We start from the raw sequence: 26,788 nt of genomic DNA, 5'->3' as shown, positions 1-26,788 counted from the left end.
ATTTTTTCTTGTGCTTTAAACACGTTTTTTTTATAATAAAAATGCAACTTGCCTCTCATCTTATTTATAGAGCTTCATTATTCATAATTTATTGAGCTCCATTATTCATAAATCTTGTAGTCTAAGAGAAATTAATGACAAGAAAAACTACAAATAGTAACTACTTCGATTGTCCTCTGATCTTGTTTGAACCCATTTGGATTTGAGTTGGACTCTCTGTGTTTTTGTAGGGTGTTGCTCCCTCCACCACCACACTATCTTTCTCCATCTCCCCAAATTCTTTTAATTTCAATTTTATCCTTAGGTTAAAACCTTTTTTACTTTTACCATTTAAGATTTTTTAATTAATTTGAAAATCTTATTTTTGCTGCACAGCTTCATCCCACCCATCTCTATTTCTCTGTTTTCCATTTTCGTTTCACTTCTTCTTATTTCTTGTTCTTATCTCTGGAGAGTGTAAACTCTGAGATACAGTGAGACATTAATGGGAAGATAGTGATTAGTTAAAATGGAGAAGATTGGTTTGAATGTGCAAACAGTAGTAATGGAATAAAGGAAAAAAAGATGTTAACAGCAACAAAGGAGAAAAGTTAAACCTAAAAGCACCATTTTGAATTCTGGTCCCCACTATAAAATCATCTCTACACCCCCCCCCCCCCCCCCCCCCCCCACACAGAAATTGTAGAATTTTGGAAATATATTCTCTATTAATAAACTAACCATTTTTCTGGAAATCTAAAATACATAAGCACAACACTCTGAAATCTAACAAACTCACAACAAATATACACTCAACAATTTAAAATACAACCATCCTTTCTATTTTGTTCTTCACAGTTCTCACAGCACACACACAAACTTTCTTTCTTCTTCACACGGTACTTCTCACTTCTATTCACTCTTTTTAATTTTTTTTTCTACACGGTGCACACAACACTAACGCACTTTATTTCTTCTCTCCTACACCGTGCCTCTTCATTTGTATGTGTGCGCCTGCTCTTGGACAATCCTCCACACCACCACTCAACAATCAATGGAAGCAGTGAAACAGAAATGCGAAAGGAAGAAGAAACGGGGATGACAAATGGAAACGAAAATCATAAGTGAAAGGGAAGGAAGAAGAAGCGAGAAAACAGAAATGGAGAAGAGATCCGTGAGAGAGAGAAGTGGGGGTGGGGTGTAGTGACTGTGCAAATAAGGGAGGGTAGAATTAGGGTTTAAAAATAAAATCTAAATGGTAAAAGTAAAAAAAAATTAACTTAAAGGTTACTTTTGGAAATAATAGAATTTGGGGAGGTGGAGGGAGAAGGGGGTGGTGGTATAGGGAGGAGCTCTCGTTTTTGTATTGTCTAGGAATTTAGTGCAGAATTTACTGTTACTGCGCCTTAATGTAATATATCAAAATGACTGTTACTGCAGAATTTACTTATTGGTTATTGTTATATGTTGTGCTTCTTTAAAACCTAGCAATCATTCCTTTTTACATGGATGGTGTCTTAGTTTGCCATTACACAGCACTTGACAATGGAATTGCTTTAAGACAGTAATGTTGATATTAATTAGAATTGTGATTTTTATCAAAACACCAAATTTTTGTCATTACAATACATCTAAGACAGATTCTACTATCACTTTATCAGATTCACGCATGAATCATGTCGTTTTTGAAAATTTTTAATATAAAGTGTAGGTATAAAGACAAGGTTATTGTGTGCTTAATATTAGTTTAATATAATATGCATATGACAAAAGAAGTTATTGAAAAATTAACAGATTTATCGTACACAATAAATATGTTATTGATAGTATAGAAAGTGCATATTAATATTAACATATTGATTAATATTCAACCCCTTTTTCTTTTTTATTTGAACACTCTTTATTCATTTTTCTTGAATTTATTTTTATTTCTTTCTAGTTATTTGTTATGGTAAATTTAACAAATAATAGTTAATAATTTTCCATGCTATGTTAATTTTTTTGGAAGACTTCCAATCATATAATTTATTTATGTCGGCATATTTTTTTTATTGTTTGATTATATAACAACCTGCTCATTATACAAGTAGTGTTTGATAACTCAAGATTTATTGTATTCAGCATCTTTTATTTTTTTTCTTATTATAAGTACTCACATGGACATGCATAGCTTAGCCAAATGTAGAGAAGATGAAGTATTATGTGATTTTATCAAGATTTATAGAAACAAATATAACATAAGACTACTTCATTCTAGAATTTATGGGCCTGAGAGAGGATTCACTACTAAGTGGATTAAAAAACTTGAAACTACAATACCAGAAGGAAGTAAAGAAACCGAGAGTTACTCCCTCCACCACCCGAATTACTTCTTACACCTTTCTAGATTTTTTCTTATTCCAAAAATATCCTAACTTAAATTTTTTTAACTTTTATCATTTAACATTATTTATCTTTTTTAAAACCTTAATTTTGCATTCTCTACCCTCTCACAAACTCCATCAAAACAAGAAATACATGAAAATTTTTTAGAAGAGATTTTACCAAGTGCTACTGTGAATGTAAACATTAACGTTCCTTAAATTATGTATTTTTTTTATATTTATATTGTAATGGTCAATGTACTTTATTTTAAATTATTAATAAAAATAATTTTGATTAATTTTTATGTATTTTGTAATTTTATATTTTATTTCTTTTTTATTATAAAAAATAGATTTTATTAAATTAAAAAATTATAAATGTAGGTGGGTTATTATAAATAGAAAAAGTTTCAAACCTTCACAACATAATAGTCAACGTAATTATCAACAAATTAGTTTTAGTTTTCCAAAACACATCATGTCTATAACCACTTTGAACATTGTTTTTTAAATTTAATTTTCTGTAAGTCGATTAAACTTTGTATTCTTGTGTTTCATTCTTTGATTGTCACTCATCTTCCTTTATTGTATATAAATTTGTCCCATTTAGTTCATTCAAAAAGTTAATCACTAAACTTTTCTCCCATTCAAACCACTCTCTTCTCTAGGATATAAACCAGGGTCACCGATCTTCATGTCTTATAAGACCTCTACATTGAAGTATACTATCATAACAATAAATTTAAGACATGGGTAGACTTTTGTATTGAAATATGCTAACATTGTAATAAACTTAAGAGTTATGGTAATAAAAATTATTAAAAAAAAAATCATTTCAAAAAAATATTTCATAATAATAAATATTTTAAGTTAAAATGTAATAACATATTTAAATGAGCTTTATAACACTGGCAAACATGACATACTATTACTTATATTTAATTAAGTTTTAATTTCTTCACAAAATTGTCTATTTTCAATTGAGTTTTTATTAAAAAAAATTATTAACTAAGTGATGTGATTGTTATATTGTCTTGCCATTTTGCTTACTTATCTTTATGTATTAAGAAATATAAGGTTTTGTAATTATAAAAAAAAAACTATGTGATTTATATAAAATAACACTACAACAAAACATAGAATTACCGACGGTTTTTTATCGACGGACTTAGTTCCGTCGGTAAATGATGCATTACCGACGGCTTTTACCGACGGATGCAAAAAAATGTATTTTACCGACGGATATGGGCCTTCGGTAATTACCGACGGCCAAAAGCCTTCGGTAAAGCCGTCGGTAATTACCGACGGCCAAAAGCCTTCGGTAAAGCCTTCGGTAAAAAGAGCGGCAAAATTCCCGCCCATTTTTTCACTCTCTCTAGGCAAAGTTTATACATTTTTATCACTCACAAATCGCTTCCTCTACTATATTTCTCACCTTTTCTCACCTTCTCTGCCCCCATTTTTCTCTGCTGTGCAACCATCTTCCCACACTGTCACCGGTGCCGCTGGGAGAACGCCACCGCAGCCTTTGGGAGGACGCGACCGCTGCCATGGGAGGACGCCACCGTTGTTGTGGGAGGACGCCGCCGCTGCTATGGGAGGACGCCGCCGCTGCTGTGGGAGGACGCCGCTGCTGCTGTGGGAGAAGTGCCGCTGCCGTGGGAGAAGCGCCGCTGCCGTGGGAGAAGCGCCGCTGCTGCCGTGGGAGAAGCGCCGCTGCTGCCGTGGGAGAAGCGCCGCTGCCGTGGGTGAAGCGCCGCCGCCGTCACTGGAGAGCACCACCGTTGCCATGGGAGAACACCACCGTGCAAGCTTCACTGCCATTTGGGAATTTTTCAATTTTAGGGTTTCTAAAACAATTAAAGAACCGAAGTGTAGCCTCTGATTTTGGTTTTGGAATGAATAAAATTGTTGTTTTGGTTTAGGAATGAAGAAATTTGGGTAAAAAAAACTGAAAAACGAAGGATACAGGAGAAGGGGAAAGAGGAAGAAGATGAACCAGATCGACGTATTTACCGAAGGCTTTTGGCCTTCGGTAAAGCCTTCGGTAATTACCGACGGCCTTAGCGACAAGAGATTTACCGACGGCTCGATGACCGTCGGTAGGCCGTCTGTAAATGTCTTTTTCCGACGGCTTTTGGCTGTTTCCGAGGGATTTGGGCCTTCGGTAATACCCTTTTTTTTTGTAGTGTAACAAGTTTCTTTTATTTATCTCATAAAAAACATATTGAATAATGAAATCGTCATGTTTTTCAATGAGTTTCATGTCATTATCTAAAATAATAAAGAAACTATTCTTATCACCACCATTACATAATTATTTGTATTCATTACATTGTCATTGAAAAAGATAAAATATTTTTATTGTTTTACATCAACCACAGTATTATTTTATATTAAAATCATATTACCTTACACCTTTAGGAGTAAGATCAAGTAAGATGACGGGTAAGATATCGGTTACACAGTTAAAAAAAAATATTAACATTCAATAAAAAAATATATAAAAATTCTAACTATAAAAGAGCCACAAAAATTTAATAGAGATTCGTTTAAAGTTATGCAAAATTTATGATGAATTTAAATCTTAATTAAGATTATATTAAAAGATGACGTTATGTTATGATTCATAAACGTAAGATAACCTAACTATCATTAGTAAAAGTATTAAAATCTGACGCGGAGTATTTATGAAAGCAGTTCCAATTAAATATTTATGACATGAGAGTAATTCCACCACTTGTTGGTTTCTTTTCTTTATTTATTTTTTTATAAATTATAGGAACCATCTCATGAGAGACTTGGATGTTTGGAAATGCTATAATATATAGAAAGCACAAAATGAAGTAAGAACAAAGACAACATGTGACCGTGTTACTCAAATATCTAAAATAAACAGCTAGGTCTAAGAAAATGAGGTTTCAATTACGATTACAACAAAGAAGAGGATTAGAGACTTCATTTTCTCTTTTTTTTGTTTGCACTTTAAATTGAGTTTTTTTAGGTATGTATGAGATTTTTCTCATTCTGTTGATAACTTATTTAAATTTTACATTTACTTTCTCTTCTTTTTTCATATTTTAATCTTTTAAGTTATACAAAACTTTTATTTTATTTTATTTTAATATTTTTTACTTTAATTTTTAAATTAGTTTTCTTGTATACATCGATTAATTGTTATATTTTTTTATAACTAAGATAATGATTTATTTTTTTATGTTTTTTTCTTCACAGAGATTTAACTTTGCAAAATTATTTGATGTGCGTTTAATATACATTATATTTTATTTAATTTATTTTAACTTTATTGTCAATAATATATGCATAAGAGGTAACAACGATTTAAAACGTTAAAATAAGATTATTATTATATCATTTTGTATAGTTTACTTTTAGGATTTTATTTATATGGATTGGTTCTCAAACACGAGCCAACCATTAACAAAACTAGATGATAATTTTTATATTAGAGAAAGGAATTTAACCCATTTAATACAAGACGGGTTAATATGGAGAGACAAATCCATACTCCCATCGTAATTCCTATTTATGACTTAAGAGAACGTAAGGAAAATACGAAAAGAAAGAAAATAATATATGAAACTAAAACATTAACACGTTCTTTTCTCTCTTGATTTCTCTTCTTAATTTCTCTTCTTGACCTCTCTCTTGGTTTCTCTCTCCTTCTTTCATTTACACGTTCTAATTGTTATATTTAAAAAGATCTTTGATATTGTTTGGGTTCGTTGTTTTGTTTGTTTCTTCATTATTTAAAGAACCCTCATGGTGGAATGTTTTTCCACATTGAATCATTTAAAATTATGTTTCTAGATTCGCATTTCCCTCTTTTCAATCCTATTAAATTTTAGTTTAATTTTTCAAGTTACTTAATATAATGTGGCAATTATACTGGATTTTTTTTTTAAAATTTCACAATAGACTTATTTGTTTTTTACAATCAAAGTAAGTTTATGTTTCGATTCACAATTAAAATAAAATAAAAAACTTATTTTTAATTCGCCTTGATATTTAGAAACCAAAGTGCTATGTTAAAAAATATCAAAGTAAATATTATTTGATTAGATTATGACTTAGTGAACAAATTATTGATGTGAAAATTCTTTTTTTAAAATAAAAAGATTAGAGAAACTTTCCATAAAACTATAATCAAATATAGTTTCTTCTTACGTGATCTTTCACATTGCTTAGAATTTTCACAAAATTTTCTCCAATTGTTTATTTTAAAAAAATGAAATTCTACATCACTGAGTTCTTCAGAGTTTTTTTAATTGTTATATATATATATTTAAAAAACATAATTAACATTTATATAATTAACTAAATATAAATATAAATAAACTTAATTTTATTAAAAATATTTAATAAAAATATCAATTTTAATAAAAGTATTTATATAAAATTTATATACAAATTAAATTTTGTTTGAATTTGAGAAAGAATAAAATTGTTTAATTTTAAAAATAAAATTAAGACTAAATTATAACAAAATAAAAATATAAAGATTAAATTGAGACTAATGTAATAACACGTTACATGACAGTGATACACTGTGAGTGCCACATCACACTACTATTGTCACGGAAAATTTTTTTATTTAAAAAATATTAAAAAACAAATAAAAAATATAAATAATTAAAAAAATTAGAAACTACGATCAACTACGAAACTAATGATAAAAATCTGATTACTTCAATTCTCACAGTTAAAAATGCAATTGAAATAAAAAAGTAAAAGACCTATTTTTGAAAAAAATCACCAGAAATAAATAAATTATTAAACCTAATATAATAATAATAATATAATATCTTATCGTAACAACAATATAATAATATAATTAAACTCTGAATATTTATTATATTATCGTTAATATGTAAATATTTATTTCAATAAACATATATGGACTATTTTAAAATATTAGACTTAATAAATATTATTAAATGATATTCTTTAGCATAGTTGGTAGGTAAAAAAATATATTTGAGGTTGATTTAGTTGTTTGAGGGTTGACTTTGGAAATAGTAATTGCAATAAAAGTAGTGAATCTGATTGGGAAATAGAAAAGGTGAGAACATAATCTGATTATCTGTTGAAGTTGGGTTGCGTGAGCATTAAATAGGTTGATTTTGGAAAGAGCAAATGAAGATTACCCTTCATTTCAAGTTGGGTCGCGTGATCACTCTTTATTTCATGTCGCCTCTCTTCCTTTTCCTTTCCTAACTCTTCTCCACATTCTTTATTCTTTTCTTTCAAATCTTCCTCAACACCAAACAAACTTAATTCAAAACCTCCACATAATAATTTAATTACACATTCTAATATAATATCCCTCAAACATTAAGTACAACTTTTTATATCATATATATTATAAGACTATCCAAAGTAATTTCATCTCTTCTCTCTTTGAGGAGTAAAGAACCCTCATAAAAAGTAAATTTATTTTCTCTTGTTTGGAGGATATAAACTTCTTCTCTTTCTATACGAGACACGTCTATATTTGCATGTTCATTAATTGGTCATGCCATGTCACTCTATTTAACTTTTCAAAAAATCATTGGATAGAGCATCCTCTTTTATATCCGTTGATAACCTTTGTTGATAGAATTTAAAAAATTGTATAACTCTTATAAGAATATTAACTACAATATAAAATAAATACTTTCTAATAATGCACGTTCTTAATTGAATCACCAAAAATGTAACCGGTCATTATGATATTATTAAAAACATCAAAATAATAGGTTTAATGTTTAAGAAAATGCTTACACAATTACTTTGAAAGGTTGATTTTATTTAATTTTATCATAGTAGCCAAAAAATAATTGTTCTCCTGATTGCATCGTATTCTAAAAATAGTGTTTTGAAACTAATCACTCGAAAAATTGCATTAATAAAAAGGAATTTAATTATTCCTAGACTTCAAATTTCACTGTTTTTCCGCAGATAAATTTGGAATTTATAAGGAAAAAAAAAGGTTCTTTGCAGCATACGAGACAAACTTTTGATCTGTTTTATCTGTAGCTGTTTTGCAGCACTCTTATCCAATGGCTCCAAGGTGCTCTGCACAATACCACGAGGTGCTCTGCACCATACATAGATAAAAGCAAGAGCGCTCTGCACAATACCAAGAAAGCCAAGATTGATTTTTTCTCGTACCCAATGGCCTCCAAACAGTTTTTGAGGTTCCATAAAAGAAAATGGTTCCATCGTTATCACGCATAAGGACAAGATCAACCCTTGTTGGACGTAAATGGTGGCGGCCAGTGACAGCAGGAGGGCTACAACAGCCGTGACAAAAAGATCACCGATTACAGTGAAAAAAACAACGATATGAAGAACACGAGAACCACAGCAGGAAGAGGTCCAAGGAGAAGAAGAGTGAGAAGATGCTGAGAGAGTGAGGGGGGAAAAAGAGTGAAGGTCAAATAACTTCACATTAACTTAGTCTTCACAGTAATACTTATTATCTCAATTTTCATTTTAACACACGTACAGTTTATTAACTTTGATTGATAAAATTATAATTGTGTTAGTAAATAGTAATAATCTACATAACCACACTTTTTATATTAGACTAAATAATATTTTTTCACTCATGTCAACTTTTTGAATTAACAACTCAATAACAATAATTTAATATTATTTATTGATTTTTAATTTATTTATAGTTTGTTGTTTTGAATTCTCCATTTTAATATCTCTTTTATTTTAAATACTAAATCACATACTCTATTTAATCGTTAGATACATAAATGAATTAGCCAAATTCTTAATGGGTTAGTTGATAGCTACCATTAAACTTCAACACAACTGCCACTGGAGTAAATACTAATTCAATTCTATACAATTTTGTATTCATATTAACTTAGCATAAATAGAAGTTTGTAAACAAAAAGTTTTGGCATGAAATAATGTTGAAAGTTTTCCTTTATTAAATTTATCTCTATGCATTCTTAATGTATCATATGATCGATTGATCTTCTATTAATCGATGGTTAACATTTCTAAATGAGTACTAGGTGACTGAGGTTCAACGTTCCTATCATTGCTTACTTTCTACATATCGAATGACCACTCTAAAGAGTGAGTGATCGATTCCTCAAATACCTACTAGGTGATCACATCACAAATTGAACACATTTGGTAAAGTAAAAAAGTAAGTGATTGTATTTACTGTGAATTTAAGACTTTATTGTAATAATCGATTGACCATATAACTGACTTGAGCGTCGGAATGTCTTTGACAGATACTCACCCATGCGGTATGAAGTTGAAATATTAAGGATATAGGAAAGCTTCGTAAAGGAGACCGAAAAAGACGTTTGAAGACTTGGAGAAAAGTGTAAATGAGTATTTTGATTGTGATATGAACCCTATGTCCAAAACCATTCTTATTTATAAGTCTCAATACAGATAGAAATTGTGCTTCTTGATCTAATATAGACCTTGATCAAATTTACATGCTTAAACTCATAAAAAAATTATAATCTTATTGTCCTTATATGCTTCTTGTAACACTTTGTATTGATGTTTCATACATTTCGTTAATCTTTAATTATGTTAGTTTAATATTGTAATCACATCTTTCAAAGCAAACTATTACTAGCTTAAGTTTAAAAAGCTTAAATTTACTTGATATTTTGTTGCCAGTAAACTCAATTTCATTAATACATTTTACAGTGTATCATATTTGAATTTGGAAAACAACATTAAAATTTATACATCATAATAAATTGAAGCTTATCACTGAAATTTTGAATTGAGCCTTCGACATTTGAAATAATTATTTGTATTTGTGTTTCTTTACTTTTTAATAAGAATATTTCATATATTATATCGGTTGAAGGAAACACATAATGGATATATAAGGAAATGATTATCTTCCAATTAATGATTTTCGTCTATCAGAATTATTCAAACTTGAGACAATCAATATTGAAACAAATTAAAACATGAAAAAAGAGGTTTTAACTTAATAAAATGATTCTTCATAACTTGAATTCATGAACTTATTAACAAACACAATCTTCTCTTTTTTTCGAATGAGGTCAAGTCTAATTGTTTTTTAATAAATCTTATTTACCAAATATATATATATATATATATTTTGAAATGATAATATTCTTGCTATACTGTATGAAAATTATATACATCTTAAAACTTGTTCTTAAAAGGGAAATACAAATAGTAAATTTATACTGCAAAGTGAATATGAATTTTTTAAATACATAAACTTAAATCTAATTAACCTATGTGCGTGTATGTGCATAAATAATTTTAAAGAGTAATTTTTATTTAATCTTTATATTAAAAGAAATTCAAATGTCAAAAACACTTAATGCTTTTCAATGTTTTTGTAGTATAAGGGAAGTGATTATTTCATACACTAATATATTGTTAATAATTTTTCATTTTCTTACCAAAATTAAAAGTTTTACTTTAATAAAATTATTATAATTCAATATGAAGCATTTAATTATTAAAATTACAAGTAACCTAGTAATCTTGGGAACATGCAACTGTTACCAACATAGTGTAATTTCCTGATTTGAGGCTTCTAACTAATAATAGATTTTGTCGGGTTTGCGACTTCTAACCAGTAATATCTTTTGTCGGGTTTAGTCAAGTCGTTTGAAGATGTCGAGAATATATTAGGGTTTGTAGTGTGAGTGATAAAACCAATACACACGTGTTTATCGTTTATAAATCGACAAGAAAATTAGGCGGCGAAACAGTTAGTTATTTCCTATCTTTCTGTAACTTATTAAATAATAATCTATAGACAACAATGAGGTAACACCAACATACTTAAATATACTTTTTAGTATGTGTATTAACTTATATTTTATGTTTCTTTTATTCTTAAAGATTAAATTAATTTTCATTATTTTAAGATTTTAAAACTGTGAATTTTTATTTTTCAAAGATATTTTGATAATGAATTTTTAACAAAGATCTATAAGATATCTTGTTAGTATTATTTTTAAAGTATAATGTACTTGTCCATTTTCTTTTGATATCTTTTATATACTTCAATTGTTTTCTTTTAATAAAAAAACAAATACAAACCTTGGTTTTAGAAGTTTAATTTATATAATTAATGTTACATTTAATAAACTAATATGTTCCTAGATTTCTTACTTTATCACCTTAACAGTTGTATATATTAATATTATTCATGGCATGAATATATATGGTTTTGTAATCAGAAATATAATTTAATAGTTAGTTTCTTTAAAACAAATTTTTGTGAAAATTTCAGAAAAAAATACAGTATCAAAATTATTGTTGGGTAGATTCTAATAATAATAAAAAAAAAATATTCAAAATTTTATCAGAAATTGAAAGAACATAATTAATTAACTTTAAACTGTTAAAATTCTCTTAAGGAAACATGTTTTTTAAGGCTAAAAATAATAAAATATCTAATATATAAATCAATAATACTTTTTTATGATAATAATTTATAATTTTTTATTTTGGCAACTTTGATAGATATAATTTTAAGTTTTGGATTTACACGATAATAATCATAAACTTATCATATTGTTTAGAATGATTAAATATATTTTTGGTTCTTTAATTTTCAGTAAAAATTAAATTTAGTCAATCTTTTAAGTTTTAGATTAATTTAGTCTTTCATATTTAAAATCATGTGAATTTAGTCATCTTAACTCAATTTTATTAAATTTATTTAAAATTTTAAATACATTTCTCATCTAACATTGAAAAAAAAGTGTCAAGCAGTCTAAATAACTCAAATGTTATTATGAAATACAATTAAAACATCAAATGAACTTAATAAAATTTGGTTAAAAAGATTAAACTCATATATTTTTAAAATTGTGGAACTAAATTTGACCAAAATTAAAAAAAAAAACTAATTCTAATTTTCACTAAAAATTAAGAAATAAAAACATACTTATGTCTTTTAAAAATTATCATACACTTTTTAATATGTATATATATTTTATTATTTTCAAAATAAATATATTGACGTGTCGTGAAGAAAGTCACTTCTCCCAAACCCAAATTACTCGAGCTGTAAAAAATGTTTTCACATATAAAAAAGATACTAATATATAATTACATTGTTTTTTATTATAACCTAATGACTGCCTCGGCCTATTTAAACTCGTCAATGTTACACTCTTTCTACTACATCTAAGCTCTCACTAAGAAGTGAACTTGCTTTGCCTCTTTCTTTCTCTAACTCCTCTTGTATTCAAATCTCTTTCTCTTCCAAATTCTGAAGTTCTGACCAGTTGATATTCACTTTCCATTCTAGCTGGTTGCTGTTAGTTTAGCTACTGCAGTCACGTGGTTCAGTTGTTTCTTCCTCTCGTAATTTTGGTTTGTATTATTCTTTGTAACTTTTCAAGACCACTGTTATTGATGTTTATGAATTTTTCTGTGTTCTTGAAAACATCATTACTGATCAACCGTGCATGGCTTCTGATGAGGTTACCTCAGATAGCATACTTGTTTCCCAAGGATCCTCAAATGGACACCTTGATGGTCTTCCGATGTGATTGTTTTTTATTTTATTCTTTTGTTGTTTCCTAGTTTTATCTGAATCATTCTGGTTTGCTTGGTTTCGATTGTTTGTTGATGCTGTTTTTTGTTTTATGGGAATGTATGAATGTATGTGGTCTCAAATGCTGTGTAATTGTGTAAGCAGTCTTGTTTTAGCATTTTTTGCAAGGGCTTATCTGAAGTTGAAATGATGATTTTTATTGTTTTACTTGGTGTAGATTAAGCTGTATGTGTATCAAAGTATTTTATCAGGTGTGTGTATTTGGTTATATGTGTTTGTATATTTATGGTTGATCAGTGGATGCATGTGCTGTTTTATTTTCTCCTAGGCACTTTTTGGTTATTAATTATTGTCGAGAATGCAGATCTAGTTGAGGCTTTATCTGAATCTAATCTGAAGAAGGTTTTTTTTTTTTTTTTTTTTAAATTTGTTTTATGTTGCTTTTCTTTGTGAGGCTTTATCTGAATCTAAAATGAAGAAGTTTTTTTTAAGTTGTTTACCTTTGTGAAGAGTACACATTGTGTGTATATAGCTGTGTATGATTTATCTGGAGGGTGTATTTTGTTTTCTTTGTTTGCATTTATGATAGATATGTAGTTTCACTAGCTGCATTTGTTGTTGTCTTTTCTCTTTAAGAATTTTTATGTCATTCAGTTGTCAAGAAAAAATAACAAATTTTTCCTTTTAGAAAGTTCAAATGCATACAAGGGTTGAGATACGATGTTGAAATGGTTGAACCTGGTATTTATTGATCTGGATATGATACCAAAATGCTGAATCTATCTTGTTTCTGCTACTGTGTTCTATTATTTTTATTATATTAACGTAAATGACCTATCATTATTGTTTTGCCCTCCTCTTTTCACTGGCGTTATCGAGAGGAATGAACTACAATCTTACTTTTGATGGAAAAGGAAATAAAAATGACTTTTAACGTTTTCAACTTAAAAAAGACACAAAATCCAATTTATGTGCAACAACTTAGTAATATGATGTGTTTCTGAGGATTTCTTTTTGAAAAATCATGGTTTTGGTATGATAAGATGCATTAAATGTATTTTTCTTTCGATAGCAAGTTGTTTTAAATATTCTATTAATTATTCTGACGTTCTCTCTTAATTATGCATAAATTCTACATTTTTTAGCAAAAGATGAGTAGTTCGATTCAACTTCGTGAAAGATCGAGTTGCAGACCCCGCTATAACTTTGATGAGTCAGACGAGGAAGATCAAGTTATTTTCCATACAGAACATGGAAAATATGGAGAAAATGTGAAAGTTGCTGGAAATGATGCCGTAAGTTAGTTCACATTTTTGTGTTAGCAATTTGAATATGATTTAAGGCATTGTGGGAATTGGTCAATCAGTGAATGATAGTTAATGATATTTTGCTGTAAAGTTGTTGATAAATGTAAAAGATGTTTAGAATTCTTTGATATACTATTTTAGGTTCTTAACTTTTTTCTTGGTATTATATATTGTGTTACATATTTCTGCATGCTTATGAGAAAATTCTATCTTAGCAGAATGTGGGCGGCTTGGTTGAAGGGCTTCCTGGAAGCTCCCGTCAAAGGAAGCGAAAAGATGATTCTAACGATTCAGTTATTCTCCCTAGGAAACGAGGGAGACCTAGAAAAAACACTACGAAATGTGATTCAACTGACACTGTAAGTTGCTTTTTCCCTAAAATTTCAATTTATTTCCTTGATTGATGACAAATGTAGAAGAAGTTTAACAGTGTTTGATATACTATTTGTTCCCTTAAGTTTTTGTTGGTTGATACAAAAAGTTTTCTGGTGTTATTTCTGCTTGCTTATGAGAAAATTCTATCATAGCAGAATGTTAATAGTTTTGCTGATCGGCTTCGTGAAAGATCAAGTATAAAGAAGCCAACTTATGTTCTTGATCAGTTAGAAGAAGATTTAGATATTTTCCCCAGCACACATGGGGACCCTACAGAAGACATAGTCAAAATTGAAAGAAGTGACACTGTAAGATGATTCTTTTTCTTTTTAGGTTCACTATTCTAATCTTATTTAAGAGTTATACTTTTACTTTGATATTATTCAAATAAATTTTAAAATACCAGCACAGTAATCTATAAGTTTGTTTTAATTGCCATGACCACTAGCCCCCTTAGTTGCTAACTCTTCGGATGCTGCTTTAATTGTACCTTAAGGCTGTTTTTAGTTTCTAGAGATCACTTAAATAGAGCTTTGCCTATGATTTGGCTAGTTTCTATATATAAGAAACCTCGTGTAATATATATATATATATATATATATATATATATATATATATATATATATATATATATATATATATATATTTGTATGTCTACATTTACAATTAAAATTTCAGATCTCATGATTATGCTTATTCTACGTAATATATAATCTTGACTATGAAAATATTATGTAAGTATGAAATGCCAACTGATGATATGAAGAGTCAGATAACTTATGATGGTTTTGCCAAGAAAACATGGTAGAACTCATGACAAGTTTAGTAGGATTGCTAAGTGATACAGAAAGGTCTAGTTTTTTTCTTTCTAAACATTTTTCAACCCTAAATTGTCAAGGTAGTACCCCAGTTTGCCATGATTTTCTTACCATGGATAAAACATGTTTTTCATAAATGTTTACTATCTGGGAATAGGTATTATCTATGTTCATTTGATGTTGTAACTTAAAACAAGTAAATGTTTTAGTTTTTCTCTTTCATCTCATGTTTTGACATTTCTTCCCTTCCCAATAATAGAAAGAGAATTCATGTCAAGCTTGTGGAGAACAAGGAGATCTTTTGACATGTGAAACATGCACCTATTCTTTCCATTCTAAGTGTATAATCACACCACTTAAAAGCCTCTTTCCAGATAGTTGGAGGTGCCCTGAATGTGTAAGTCTATGATACCTTAAACAAATGTAATGCTTGAGTGATGGCTTTATGACTGTACTTAAAATTTCTATTTCTTTTTGCAGGTTAGCCCACTCAGTGGTATTGAAAAGATATTAGATTGTGAGATGCGTCCTGTGCTGGCTGCTGAAAGTGATGCACAAAAGTTGGAGTCGAAACAAAATTCTGTCAAGCACTATCTTGTTAAGTGGAAGGGACTCTCATATTTGCACTGCACATGGTAAATTCAATGATTATTTTGTTATTTCATAACTCTATATTCCTTTCTTCGAATCTTGCAGACTTCCTCTCTCTTATTGTATCACTACTGTTGTTATTTTGAATATTTGTTCATTAATTTCTCTTTCGAAACTGCATGTTGATTTTTTATCTGATCTTAATTTATTTACGTATTGATTTATTAGTTGTTCACCAGTTACACCTTTTTTCTCTTTAGGGTTCCAGAAGAAGAGTTTTTGAAGGCTTTCAAGACTCAGCCAGGTCTAAAGATCAGAATAAACAGCTTCCATCGTCGTATCGAATCAGCCAAGAATTCTAACGAAGATTTTGTTGCCATTAGATCCGAATGGACTATGGTTGATAGAATACTTGCTTGCAGGTTCATTCATAAAAAACTTCCATCTTCCAATTTATTCAATTGAAAACTAATACGAGATGAACACATTCCGAACTGTGGACATGATTATGAACATTAAATTGAGTCAAATTAATTTATTCCAGAATTATACAGGAAAGAGTGCTGGTTAGGTTTGGTTCAAACTAGTTGTCACTGATTGTTTTCCTCACATTGCCATTATTTCATCACCAATCTATAACACTAATTTTCTATCTCCGACATTTTAATGAACCATAACTTCAATCTCCCTTCTCTCTCTAATATCACATATTTGTTGTTTACTCATGAGAGAGATCATCGACACTGATCTATGCTGTTCAGTGGCTGAGTGTTTTGAAATTATTTATTTCTTGGAAAATTTAGACAAGGTCATGGAGACGATAAGAAGGCATACCTTGTAAAGTGGAAAGAGCTCCCGTATGACGAGTGCCACTGGGAGCTTGAATCAGATATTTCTGCTTTTCAAGCAGAAATAGAAAGATTCAACAACTTTCAGTCTAGAACAAGGAGAGTTTTGGATGCTTCTGCATCAGAAAATCTGCAGAAAGAATTTCTTCCGTATGAAAGTAGCCCCGAGTTTCTTTCAGGGGGTATGTATTTTGATTATTCCAACAATACTATGCATCTTATTATTTATTCAGATTTGGACTAACTTAATCAATTGATTTCATATTCATGCACAAATGAAGGTTCACTGCATCCATATCAACTTGAAGGATTGAACTTCTTACGATTTTCATGGTCCAAGCAAACCCATGTTATACTTGCTGATGAAATGGGACTTGGTACTTAATATCTGTTATTCCCTTCCCTTATATTTGTCTCCCATCACTTTATTCTTAAGTTGGAGAGTTTGAAACAGCAGTGTCATCTTAGTGGTTGAGTTTTTCTTTTTCAGGAAAAACCATTCAGAGCATTGCGTTTTTAGCATCGCTCTTTGAAAGTAACGTTTCACCACACTTGGTGATTGCTCCCCTCTCCACGTTGAGAAACTGGGAGCGTGAATTTGCAACGTGGGCACCTCAGATGAATGTTGTAAGTATATGTGATTCCTTAGTTGTATTTCCATGTATGTGTTTATTCTTCTGAGTGGATGTTGGTTTGAGCAGGTTATGTATTTTGGATCTGGCAACGCCCGTGATTTGATACGAGAGTATGAGTTTTACTTTCCCAAGAACCAAAAGGGGTTCCAGAGGAAGAAATCTAAACAGCTTGTTGATGAAACCAAGCAAGGAAGAATAAAGTTTGATGTTCTTTTGACATCATATGAGATGATAAATTGTGATTTATTAGCACTAAAGCCTATAAAGTGGGAGTGCATGGTACACTTCTGCTCATCATTGAAGTTCTAGAATCATAAAAATGAATTTCTTATGCCTCTTGTTTTGATTTTTGCTTCTGTCAATAATGTGGAGAAATGGATTTCTATATCTGAATGCAGATAGTTGATGAGGGTCACCGTCTGAAAAACAAAAATTCTAAGTTGTTTTCTTCGTTGACCCAACTTTCCAGCAAACATCGTGTGCTTTTGACTGGAACTCCTCTTCAGGTATATTTAAACTGATGTACGATGATTTACTTATGATGTCTTGAACTCTTTTAACGACATAGGTTATTTGAAATTGTCTGGTTTGTTTTGTTTAATGTCTAGAAAGCATGTGAGTCTTGTGATTAAAGTGAAGAATTTTATTTTCTTATGGTCATTCATGCCTTAGTGGATGCAATATTACACACACATAAACACTAAAATAGAGTAGATATAATAGAAAAACTAAAAAATCTGTACACAAAACAATAAGTGAAAAAATACACTAAAAACAACAGCAAATATAAATAATAAAAAACTACGTAAAGAATTATTTTATTGGCTCTTTTATTTATTGAAATAAAGAATTATTTTCTGGATAAAAGTTATATAAATTATATTTTCTTCATTTGTAATAATAAAACCATTAAAAAACTATGCTGAAACGAATAAGATTTTGAAGATTTTTTTTTAATTATTATAAAGATATTGAGAATATTTGTATTCTAATAATGTTCTATTTACAACAATAGTGTTTTTCCAACAATAGAAACTTTATTTAATGTTTGCATTATGTTTTTATCTTTTTTATTATTTTTGAACTCTTCATTGTTTATAACATTGTTTTGAACCCTTGAATAAGTTGGTTAATTGTTGGATGTTTTAAACAAATGAATATAGTTATGTGTTTTTTGGAATGTACCCATATATCTATAATATGTATGCAATGGATTTTGGGCTCTAAAACCATTATGAAATCTGGTTGAAATCCCTCTTCGGCCTTGAACTCACAATTTATCTCATCTTTTCTTCTAATTTTATCACTAAACCAACCTCATATCTCCCTCGCATGCATGTGTATATATGGACATGTTCTTTTCTTTTGTTCATCTTTCACACAAAAAGTATATTATATATAATAACTATTCTTCTGCGTACTGCTTTTGTTTTTGTTATAGTTCTGCATCAGCAATTCTTATATAAAGTGCATGACTAGCTTTTACTATTTTTTTTGGCTTATGGTGCATGCATTGAATATTTTCATTGGAAGTTGAATCCTATTTGACAGCACACCTTGTTCTATGCTTTTCAGAACAATTTGGATGAACTTTTTATTCTGATGCACTTCCTTGATGCTGGAAAGGTTTGTAAGAAGATTTATATATTTTAAGAATTATGATGAGTGAGTTTTTTAATATATTGATGATACTAAGGAGTAGCTTATGATTTTGTTTGGATTGTGGTAGTTTGGAAGTTTAGAGGAGTTTCAGGAAGAATTTAAGGATATCAATAGAGAGGAGCAGATTCTGAGACTACATAAAATGTTGGCACCGCATCTTTTGCGAAGTATACATCTATCCTTGTTCTTCAATAATTTGCATATTTAACCTCATTTCAATGTTAGGATTATTTCCTACGCTCAACATTTGTTACCTAGTATTCATTCTATTGAATCAGTGTTTTTTCCTGTCATTTTCTGTTGTCTTCTTTTGTGTTCCTTGCATGGTCCAGTTACTGGTTATCAAATCTTTAATAAAATATAAATTACTTATGCCATTGCAGGGATGAAGAAAGATGTGATGACAGAACTACCTCCAAAAAAGGAACTTATTTTACGTGTTGAATTATCCAGTCTGCAGAAAGAATACTACAAGGCAATTCTGACTCGGAATTATCCGATATTAACCCGCCAAGCTGGTGTACATGTAAGATTCACTTTTTGATGAACTGAACTTTTTGAAGTTATATATTCTTGACTTTAACTTCATAAGAATGAAATTGAACGTGTCAGTAATATTGTTCTCATGTGTTTCGTATCCTTTTAATTCAGATTTCTCTTATCAACGTTGTTATGGAACTGCGTAAGCTCTGCTGCCATCCCTTTATGTTTAATGGACTTCAACCTGATCTTAATATTAATGATGAAAAAGCTCCACTTGAGTAAGCTCTTATTCTATATTTCTATGTACTATCTGAGTGCCATTATCCGTTTGAAACATTGTTTTTTTTATTCTTAATGAAAATAAAGGAAGGTACAACTACGTGTATCAATCATATGCAGCATTCTTAATACAATAAAAAGAAAAAGGAAATACAAAAGTTAGTGTTGAATCCTGTTTCTGGTTTTGTATGAAGTTTATAATTGTTAACTTTTACAACTAAAGTATTTAATTTTCTTGAGTTTAAAGTCATTAACATTGACATCTTTTGTTGGTTAATATTAAGGTTTTGTTACTATTATTATTTTCTTTCTTTTCTGTTTCATAGCCACTTGCTTGAATCCTCCGGGAAGTTGCAACTGTTAGACAAGATGATGGTGAAACTTAAAGAGCAAGGTCATAGAGTCCTTATATATTCCCAATTTCAGAAAATGCTGGACTTGCTTGAAGATTACTGCTGTTACAATGTAAGCCAGTTAGTATTTTAGTTTTGTTTATTCAGAATTTGCACAAGTTTGTAATTTTTGTATGATATTGAATTTGTTTTCTTTGTCTTTTAAACATTAGAATTGGCAATTTGAGAGGATAGATGGGAAGGTTGGAGGAGCTGAAAGACAAGTAAAGATAGATCGGTTTAATGCTGAAGATTCTTCAAGATTTTGTTTTCTTCTTTCTACAAGAGCTGGGGGATTAGGGATAAACCTTACTACAGCGGACACAGTCATTATATATGACAGGTGGAGCTTTACATTTTTCAACATTTCTTTTCCTTTTTTTTTTCTAGATTACATATTAATAGAGTAGTATAATGTTCTTATATATCCTTTCTTTTTAAGCTGATTTGGTATCTGTGAAAGTTTTCTGTTGTTTATCGTTTATTTTAGTTCAATAATTTTTTCCTGCGACTTACTGATTCGACTGGCAACTACAGTGATTGGAATCCTCATGCTGATTTGCAAGCCATGGCCCGGTCGCACCGCCATGGACAAAAAAAGAAGGTTGGGGTTGTTTTTCATTAATATGTAGGTGAGTTTTGTTGACATGAAAGGTCACGGTAGTTCTGCTGTTGTAGGTGATGATTTATAGGCTCATAACAAGAGGAACAATTGAAGAAAGGATGATTCAAATGACAAAGAAGAAAATGGTGTTAGAACACCTTGTTGTAGGGAGGCTACAGGCTGAAAACATTAAGCAGGTAAATTAAAAAGAAGGAAAGAAAGGAAAGGGGAGTGTTAAGTTATTAATTCCATTTCATTCCAGTGTTTTGATTTTGAGTATGAAATATGCAGCATTTTGTTGAACGTATTAACATCAAATGTTGATTAGTTTGAATTCCTGACGATGAGTTTAGCTATGTCCAATTAAAAATTAATATTTATGAAGTTTTGATTGTAACTATTAATAACTTATTGTGAGTAGGAAGAGTTAGATGATATCGTAAGGTATGGCGCAGAGGAGTTATTTGCTGATGAAAATGATGAGGCAAGCAAGTCTCGTCAAATTCATTATGATGACGATGCTATAGACAGGTAATAAAAAGCTTTTATTCTTGGTGTAAAGTATGGTTAAATTTCAAAGAATTTAATTTCATTTTCCTCTTTATAATAGATTGCTGGATCGTGATGGAGTTGGAGGTGAAGATGCTGGTTTGGATGGTGAAGATGAAGATGGATTTCTGAAGGCATTTAAGGTTTATTCTATCATATAATTTTGCATATGCTTTTGTGCTCCCACTCTTTGTTCTATCTCAACTGCTGCACTTTCAAAAACTTTCAAAGACAAACTTGGATACATATATCTCATTCAAAAGAAATTGGTAGTAGTCTATGCCTCTAGAAGTTTGCATAAATTTGTAGTAGTCTATGCTTTTGTGATCTTTCAATTAAAATCCTTTTGTCTAAGTGATAGAGTTAAGGTCAAGAATTTCTATATTCCATAAATAACTTCCACTGGTTGATGCATGTCTGCTGATACTAAACAATAAATGTCATCTGTCTCTATTTGTTGATGCTAATAACTGGTCTAATTAAAAAACACAACAATCTCATACATAAGTCATAACTGTCTTTTGTTGGAGGAGCATTCAACCTCTCTTACTTTCCATTTTCTCTTCATCTGTAAAATAATTGCTCAGAATATCCTTGTTCCCATTCTTTCGGATTCTTTGCTTTATTGACAAGACATATTTTATGCTGAAGGTGGCAAATTTCGAATACATAGACGAAGTTAAGCCAGCAGAGGAGGTGGCACAAAAAGAATCAAAGGAGAATCAATTCTCTGCTGCCAATTTGAAGAAATCAGCTTACTGGGATGGCTTGTTGAAAAAAGGATATGATCAGTGTAGAGTCGAGGATTTGAATGCCTTAGGCAAAGGGAAGCGAACCCGCACCAAATGGCTGGTAAGTCAAGCACGAGTTTTTCTGCTAACAAGTATTAATTGGAGCGAAAATAGTTTTTACTGGTCCTTATTTAATAAGTTAATGTGTGATTACATTCAATTGTTCTAATACTGGTTTCGATTCCAAGGACTACACGCCTAAAATATGAGAATTTTTTCCTTTTCAATTTTTGTTTCTTATTTTAGTTGTGTATTTAAGCTTGTATCTTGTTGATGATTTTGCCAATTCCCCTATGATTTCTCTCTAGGGGGAAGGTTGTAGTAATTGGGGAGATATAAGCTCCGATGGTGAAGATTATGAAGCGGATCATAGTGAAGATGATTCAAATTCATTTGAGACTCCTCCTACTAGAAGGTTGCAGAGAAAGAAATTACGCGGTACATATCAGCATTTACTTTTTCAATATTGATTGTTAGTAGTGATGGAATTTCAATATCTGTCCTTGACTGTGATGTTAATTTTCTTTTACTCATTTACAGCAGAGAGCCCAGAGCCACTTCCTTTGATGGAAGGTCAAGGAAAATCGTTGAAAGTACTTGGCTTTAGTCAAAATCAAAGGGCTGATTTTCTTCAAATTTTGATGAGGTTATATCCTGATTGTTGGTTATGGTCATGTATAGTCTCTTTTAACCTTGTTACATATAGATATTTGTTGTTAATCTCATTTGGCGAATCAATTACAGGTTTGGGGTTGGTGATTATGATTGGAAAGAGTTTGCTTCCAGGATGAAACACAAGAGTTATGAAGAAATCACGGAGTATTAATCTGACATTTTCCATTTACTTTTTGCATAATTTAATGCTATGCTTGTTTTTAATGCTATTGATCTTGAACCTTTTATTGTATCCCTTTTTCTTTGAGGGGGGAATTATATGACAATCGAACCCATATGAATACTATAATTGTGGCATTTAATGATAAGAATATTGTGTATATGTATACTCAGGTAACAAAATAACAGTAACATGATAGTATTGCTTACTTGTTGATTGTTTCTGCATAATAATACTCGTGTGAACTGCATGTGAAGTTCGATTCAAAGCTAATTTATTCTCATGCGATTCCATCCAGTTTTTGCATTCCTTCTTGTGTGATTGTTTTCGTTGAAAACAGTCTGTCTAAAACAGCATTCATCGATAAATAAAGTAGTATTTTGATCCTTAAGTACAACCAATCATATTTGTGGTCTTCCATATTAGTATTTGACTTACAATTTATTATATGTGCGTAAGTTTTTTTATAATCTTATTACTTTTCACATATTTGAACATTATTTGATAATCTATTTGTTGTCTTTATGTAATCTTCATTACTTGTCAGTAAATACTCATACCTTTTGAACAGGTATGGCAAACTTTTTTTGTCTCATATTGCAGAAGATATTACTGATTCACCAACATTCACAGGTACTAGATTCTTAGTGGTCTGATATTTTGTCAGTTTCTTTCGTTATTCTCCCGTGTGCTTTCAGTTTACTAATTTTCCTTCTCTGCTCGTTAGATTTCATGAGAAAGTTAAGAGTTTTGTGAAATCTTTGATATTTGATATCTGCTCAGTTCTTACAAAGTTTTTTTGCCAGTTGAGGAATAGTTATTTACCGCTAGATCACATATGAGGTTTACTCACATGAATTTTTTTAACCAATCACATGACTTTTGAAGAAAAATAATCTTAACCATCCATGTATAGTTACATGATACAGAGTAATTTATAACTCTAAATACTGATTATAATCTGTCTTTAGATGGCGTTCCAAAAGAAGGACTTCGAATACAAGATGTACTTGTAAGGATTGCACTTTTGAATTTGATATCAGAGAAAGTAAGTTCTTTCTTTATTTTTTATTGCTTACTATTCGGGCATTATTTATTATCTCTAGTGTTTTCATTGCTTTTTCTGTTTTGTATTTCGTTGAAAGGGTGGGGAGTATGTTTTGGAAGTTAATTCTACCTCTAGCTGATGAATATATTCTTTATCTTTGAATGTGGTATGACAGGTGAAGTTTGCATCAGAAAATCCTGGACTTGATCTTTTTTCAGCTGATATCTTAATACGCTACCCACGTTTGAAGGGTACAAATTTCTGGAAGACGGAGCATGATTTAGTGCTACTGCAGGCCGTGTTGAAGTAAGTTTTAGCAGATAATTTTCCCTGCCTTTGCATGTCTTTGAAATGCCTCTCTCTTCGAATTTAAATAATTTATTGTGAAAGATGTTCCGAGTTCCAACAGCATGTTATGAAACCATGAAAGAGTTTTTTAGGCTTGAATACCATAAATTTGTACTGTACATTAATGTTGGTATTTCCATTTCATTTTACGACTTGTGAGACAAGAATTTTGGAAGAATGTATTTTGCTGTGCTGCAATGGTGTAACTTTTATTAACCTGATTCTTTTCTGTTAAGGCATGGCTATGCAAGGTGGCATGATATTATTAAGGATAAGGATCTGAAGATTGAGAAGGTCATCTGTCAGGAGTTGAATATTCCAGTTGCAGATGTATCAGTTCAAGTACAGTCTGACTCACGAAAGCTCTATGGTCCAAATATCACAAATGTGGAGTCTAGCACGAGCTTCAACAAATCTAAGCAGAGTGATTTGTGTGGTTCCAGTGATCGTGGGAAGCAAACGCAGTCGCATCGTAAATCCGTCACGTGGGATCAGAATAAACAAATCCATAGAGCACATATTGAGTTTATCAAGAAAAGGCTTCGTCTCTTGGAAACAGGTCTCACCGCTGAGTGCCAGAATGAACGCTTTGTAAGTGCATTAGGTTCCATGCTACACAACTTATTTTGATGCTGAAGTTTTTTTCTGTTCCGAATTCGTGGATTCAACCTCAAAATGTTTGTTGATCATGCTTATCAGTTAGTTGTGTTGGATGGAGTTGAGTCCTAAGTCCAAATTGTAAAAATTTCTTGCCTTCTGACTACCTTATGAACTTCTGCAGAGTGATCTCAGAGCAAATGAGGAAGAAAACAAACTATTTAAAGGCAAGTCCACGCGTGTTAATGTAAACAAAGTATATCGGTTTTGACACTAACGAGGAGGTGGATGATGATCGTCTGCATCCACTCCATCAAATAATTTACTGTGCTGTCCTATCCATATTCTGTTTGGGAATAATTCTTTTACTATGATTTCTTGCTGCTATCTGCATGCCCAAGACAAAGAATTGATTTTAGCTCTTCCACTTTTCTGCAGATAAATTTGAAATGTATCATTACTTATATGATTTTGATGCAGATCGTCTGCAACTGGTGTATCTTTTCAATGAGGTAGAAATACATTTGTTTCACTGCGTGATGTAACAGAGGGTAGGAAACAGTTTTGTGCTGAGTATGTTACCAACTATCTATCCCTTTATTTTGGCAGATGTGGCAAACTGTGGAGGGCAGCCAAGCCGGTTTTGAAGAAACGGCAACAGAAGAGCAACAACGCAAAGCTATTAGGAACTTGGGTCAAATCCAAAGCATTTCTGCTGATATCAAAGAACTTCTACGTTGTGAGACACAGGAGAGAGAAAATTTTCAATAACAGATCAAATACATTATCACAGACTGGAGTTGATGGCCCTGAAGAAGTTAAATGCAAAGCTAAAGATTTGGTTATGGAGTTTTGTACAGGAGATGAATTGATATCCAAATGCTAGGAATTGTACTAACATTAATGACCTTGTACTTTGGTTTTTTAGAGGATGTGATATTCTTTGAGGACTAAAACACAACACCTTGTAGACAGATTTTGTTGTACTTTGTAACATGCAAATCGCGGATCTCATTGTTTATTGGATTCATTGTGCAGAAATATTGATTATAGACTTGTGTTCTAGAGAGACCTCTTAATCCAACAGTATAAGTTCAAAGTTGTAATCACCACTCTATCGACTCTTTGTAACAAACTAAGCTTTGGATATCACAGGATTCAATAATTCATTATAAGACTAATTATGGAACTTTGCATGTTCTTTGTGATGAAAAAAGTTCTTAACAAAAGCCTACAAGTTCATCACATTTCCTTTTCATATGCATCACAAAAATGATTGTAATATTTAAATTAATTAATAACATTTTGACAGATAATTAAGCAAGTATTGATTTTCAATTTTGTTACTTAACATTAACGATTTTTTTTATGTTAAGTAATAAAATTGAAATCTCTCGTTGACAGTTAAAAGTGAGTAAAAAATGAAGAATTACAAAAAAGAAAAATAAAAAACCGAGTCAATATACGGTCGGTGGTCATTGAATGGAATGTCTTTCATTTTATAGAAGATATCTTGTCGATCGTGTCCCTTTGTTAGATTGATTTTAGTGTCTCATCTTTTTCTCTCCATCGATGAAATAATTTATAAAAATAGAATCATTGAACGTTATGGTCATTAGTGACCATCCTTCTCATCCGCTCATAAAGTAGATAGTGTTTCACAAAGAATGTCAATCCTCCATTATGAATATTGATGTCTGTTTAATATCATGTTTTGAACAATCTTTCT

General features: G+C 30.5%; 1 protein-coding gene across 2 annotated transcripts; it reads left to right on the top strand.

The window, feature by feature from the left end:
• The first annotated feature begins 12,535 nt into the window (after positions 1–12,535).
• Positions 12,536–26,176, top strand: LOC108338504 (CHD3-type chromatin-remodeling factor PICKLE). 2 transcript variants are annotated; one of them, XM_017575417.1, is made up of 33 exons: positions 12,536–12,713; positions 14,043–14,192; positions 14,423–14,563; positions 14,735–14,887; positions 15,657–15,794; positions 15,878–16,032; positions 16,249–16,410; positions 16,792–17,018; positions 17,118–17,213; positions 17,327–17,463; positions 17,538–17,750; positions 17,870–17,977; positions 19,047–19,097; positions 19,201–19,300; positions 19,517–19,659; positions 19,785–19,894; positions 20,222–20,360; positions 20,461–20,630; positions 20,825–20,891; positions 20,966–21,088; positions 21,313–21,422; positions 21,502–21,583; positions 22,092–22,292; positions 22,540–22,669; positions 22,775–22,877; positions 22,976–23,050; positions 23,638–23,699; positions 24,038–24,114; positions 24,290–24,420; positions 24,699–25,053; positions 25,244–25,286; positions 25,498–25,571; positions 25,669–26,176. In XM_017575417.1, exons 2-33 carry the CDS (start codon positions 14,049–14,051, stop codon positions 25,828–25,830), a joined length of 4,182 nt encoding a protein of 1,393 aa, XP_017430906.1. In that variant the 5' UTR covers positions 12,536–12,713; positions 14,043–14,048; the 3' UTR covers positions 25,831–26,176. The 2 variants fall into 2 exon arrangements, with proteins under 2 accessions (XP_017430906.1, XP_017430905.1); XM_017575416.1 differs by having other exon boundaries at positions 22,772–22,877.
• Positions 26,177–26,788: the final 612 nt, after the last annotated feature.

The sequence above is a fragment of the Vigna angularis genome, chromosome 7 (assembly GCF_016808095.1).
Source record: "Vigna angularis cultivar LongXiaoDou No.4 chromosome 7, ASM1680809v1, whole genome shotgun sequence".
Lineage (NCBI taxonomy): Eukaryota > Viridiplantae > Streptophyta > Magnoliopsida > Fabales > Fabaceae > Vigna > Vigna angularis.
This window is presented reverse-complemented; position numbering and strand designations above follow the sequence as displayed.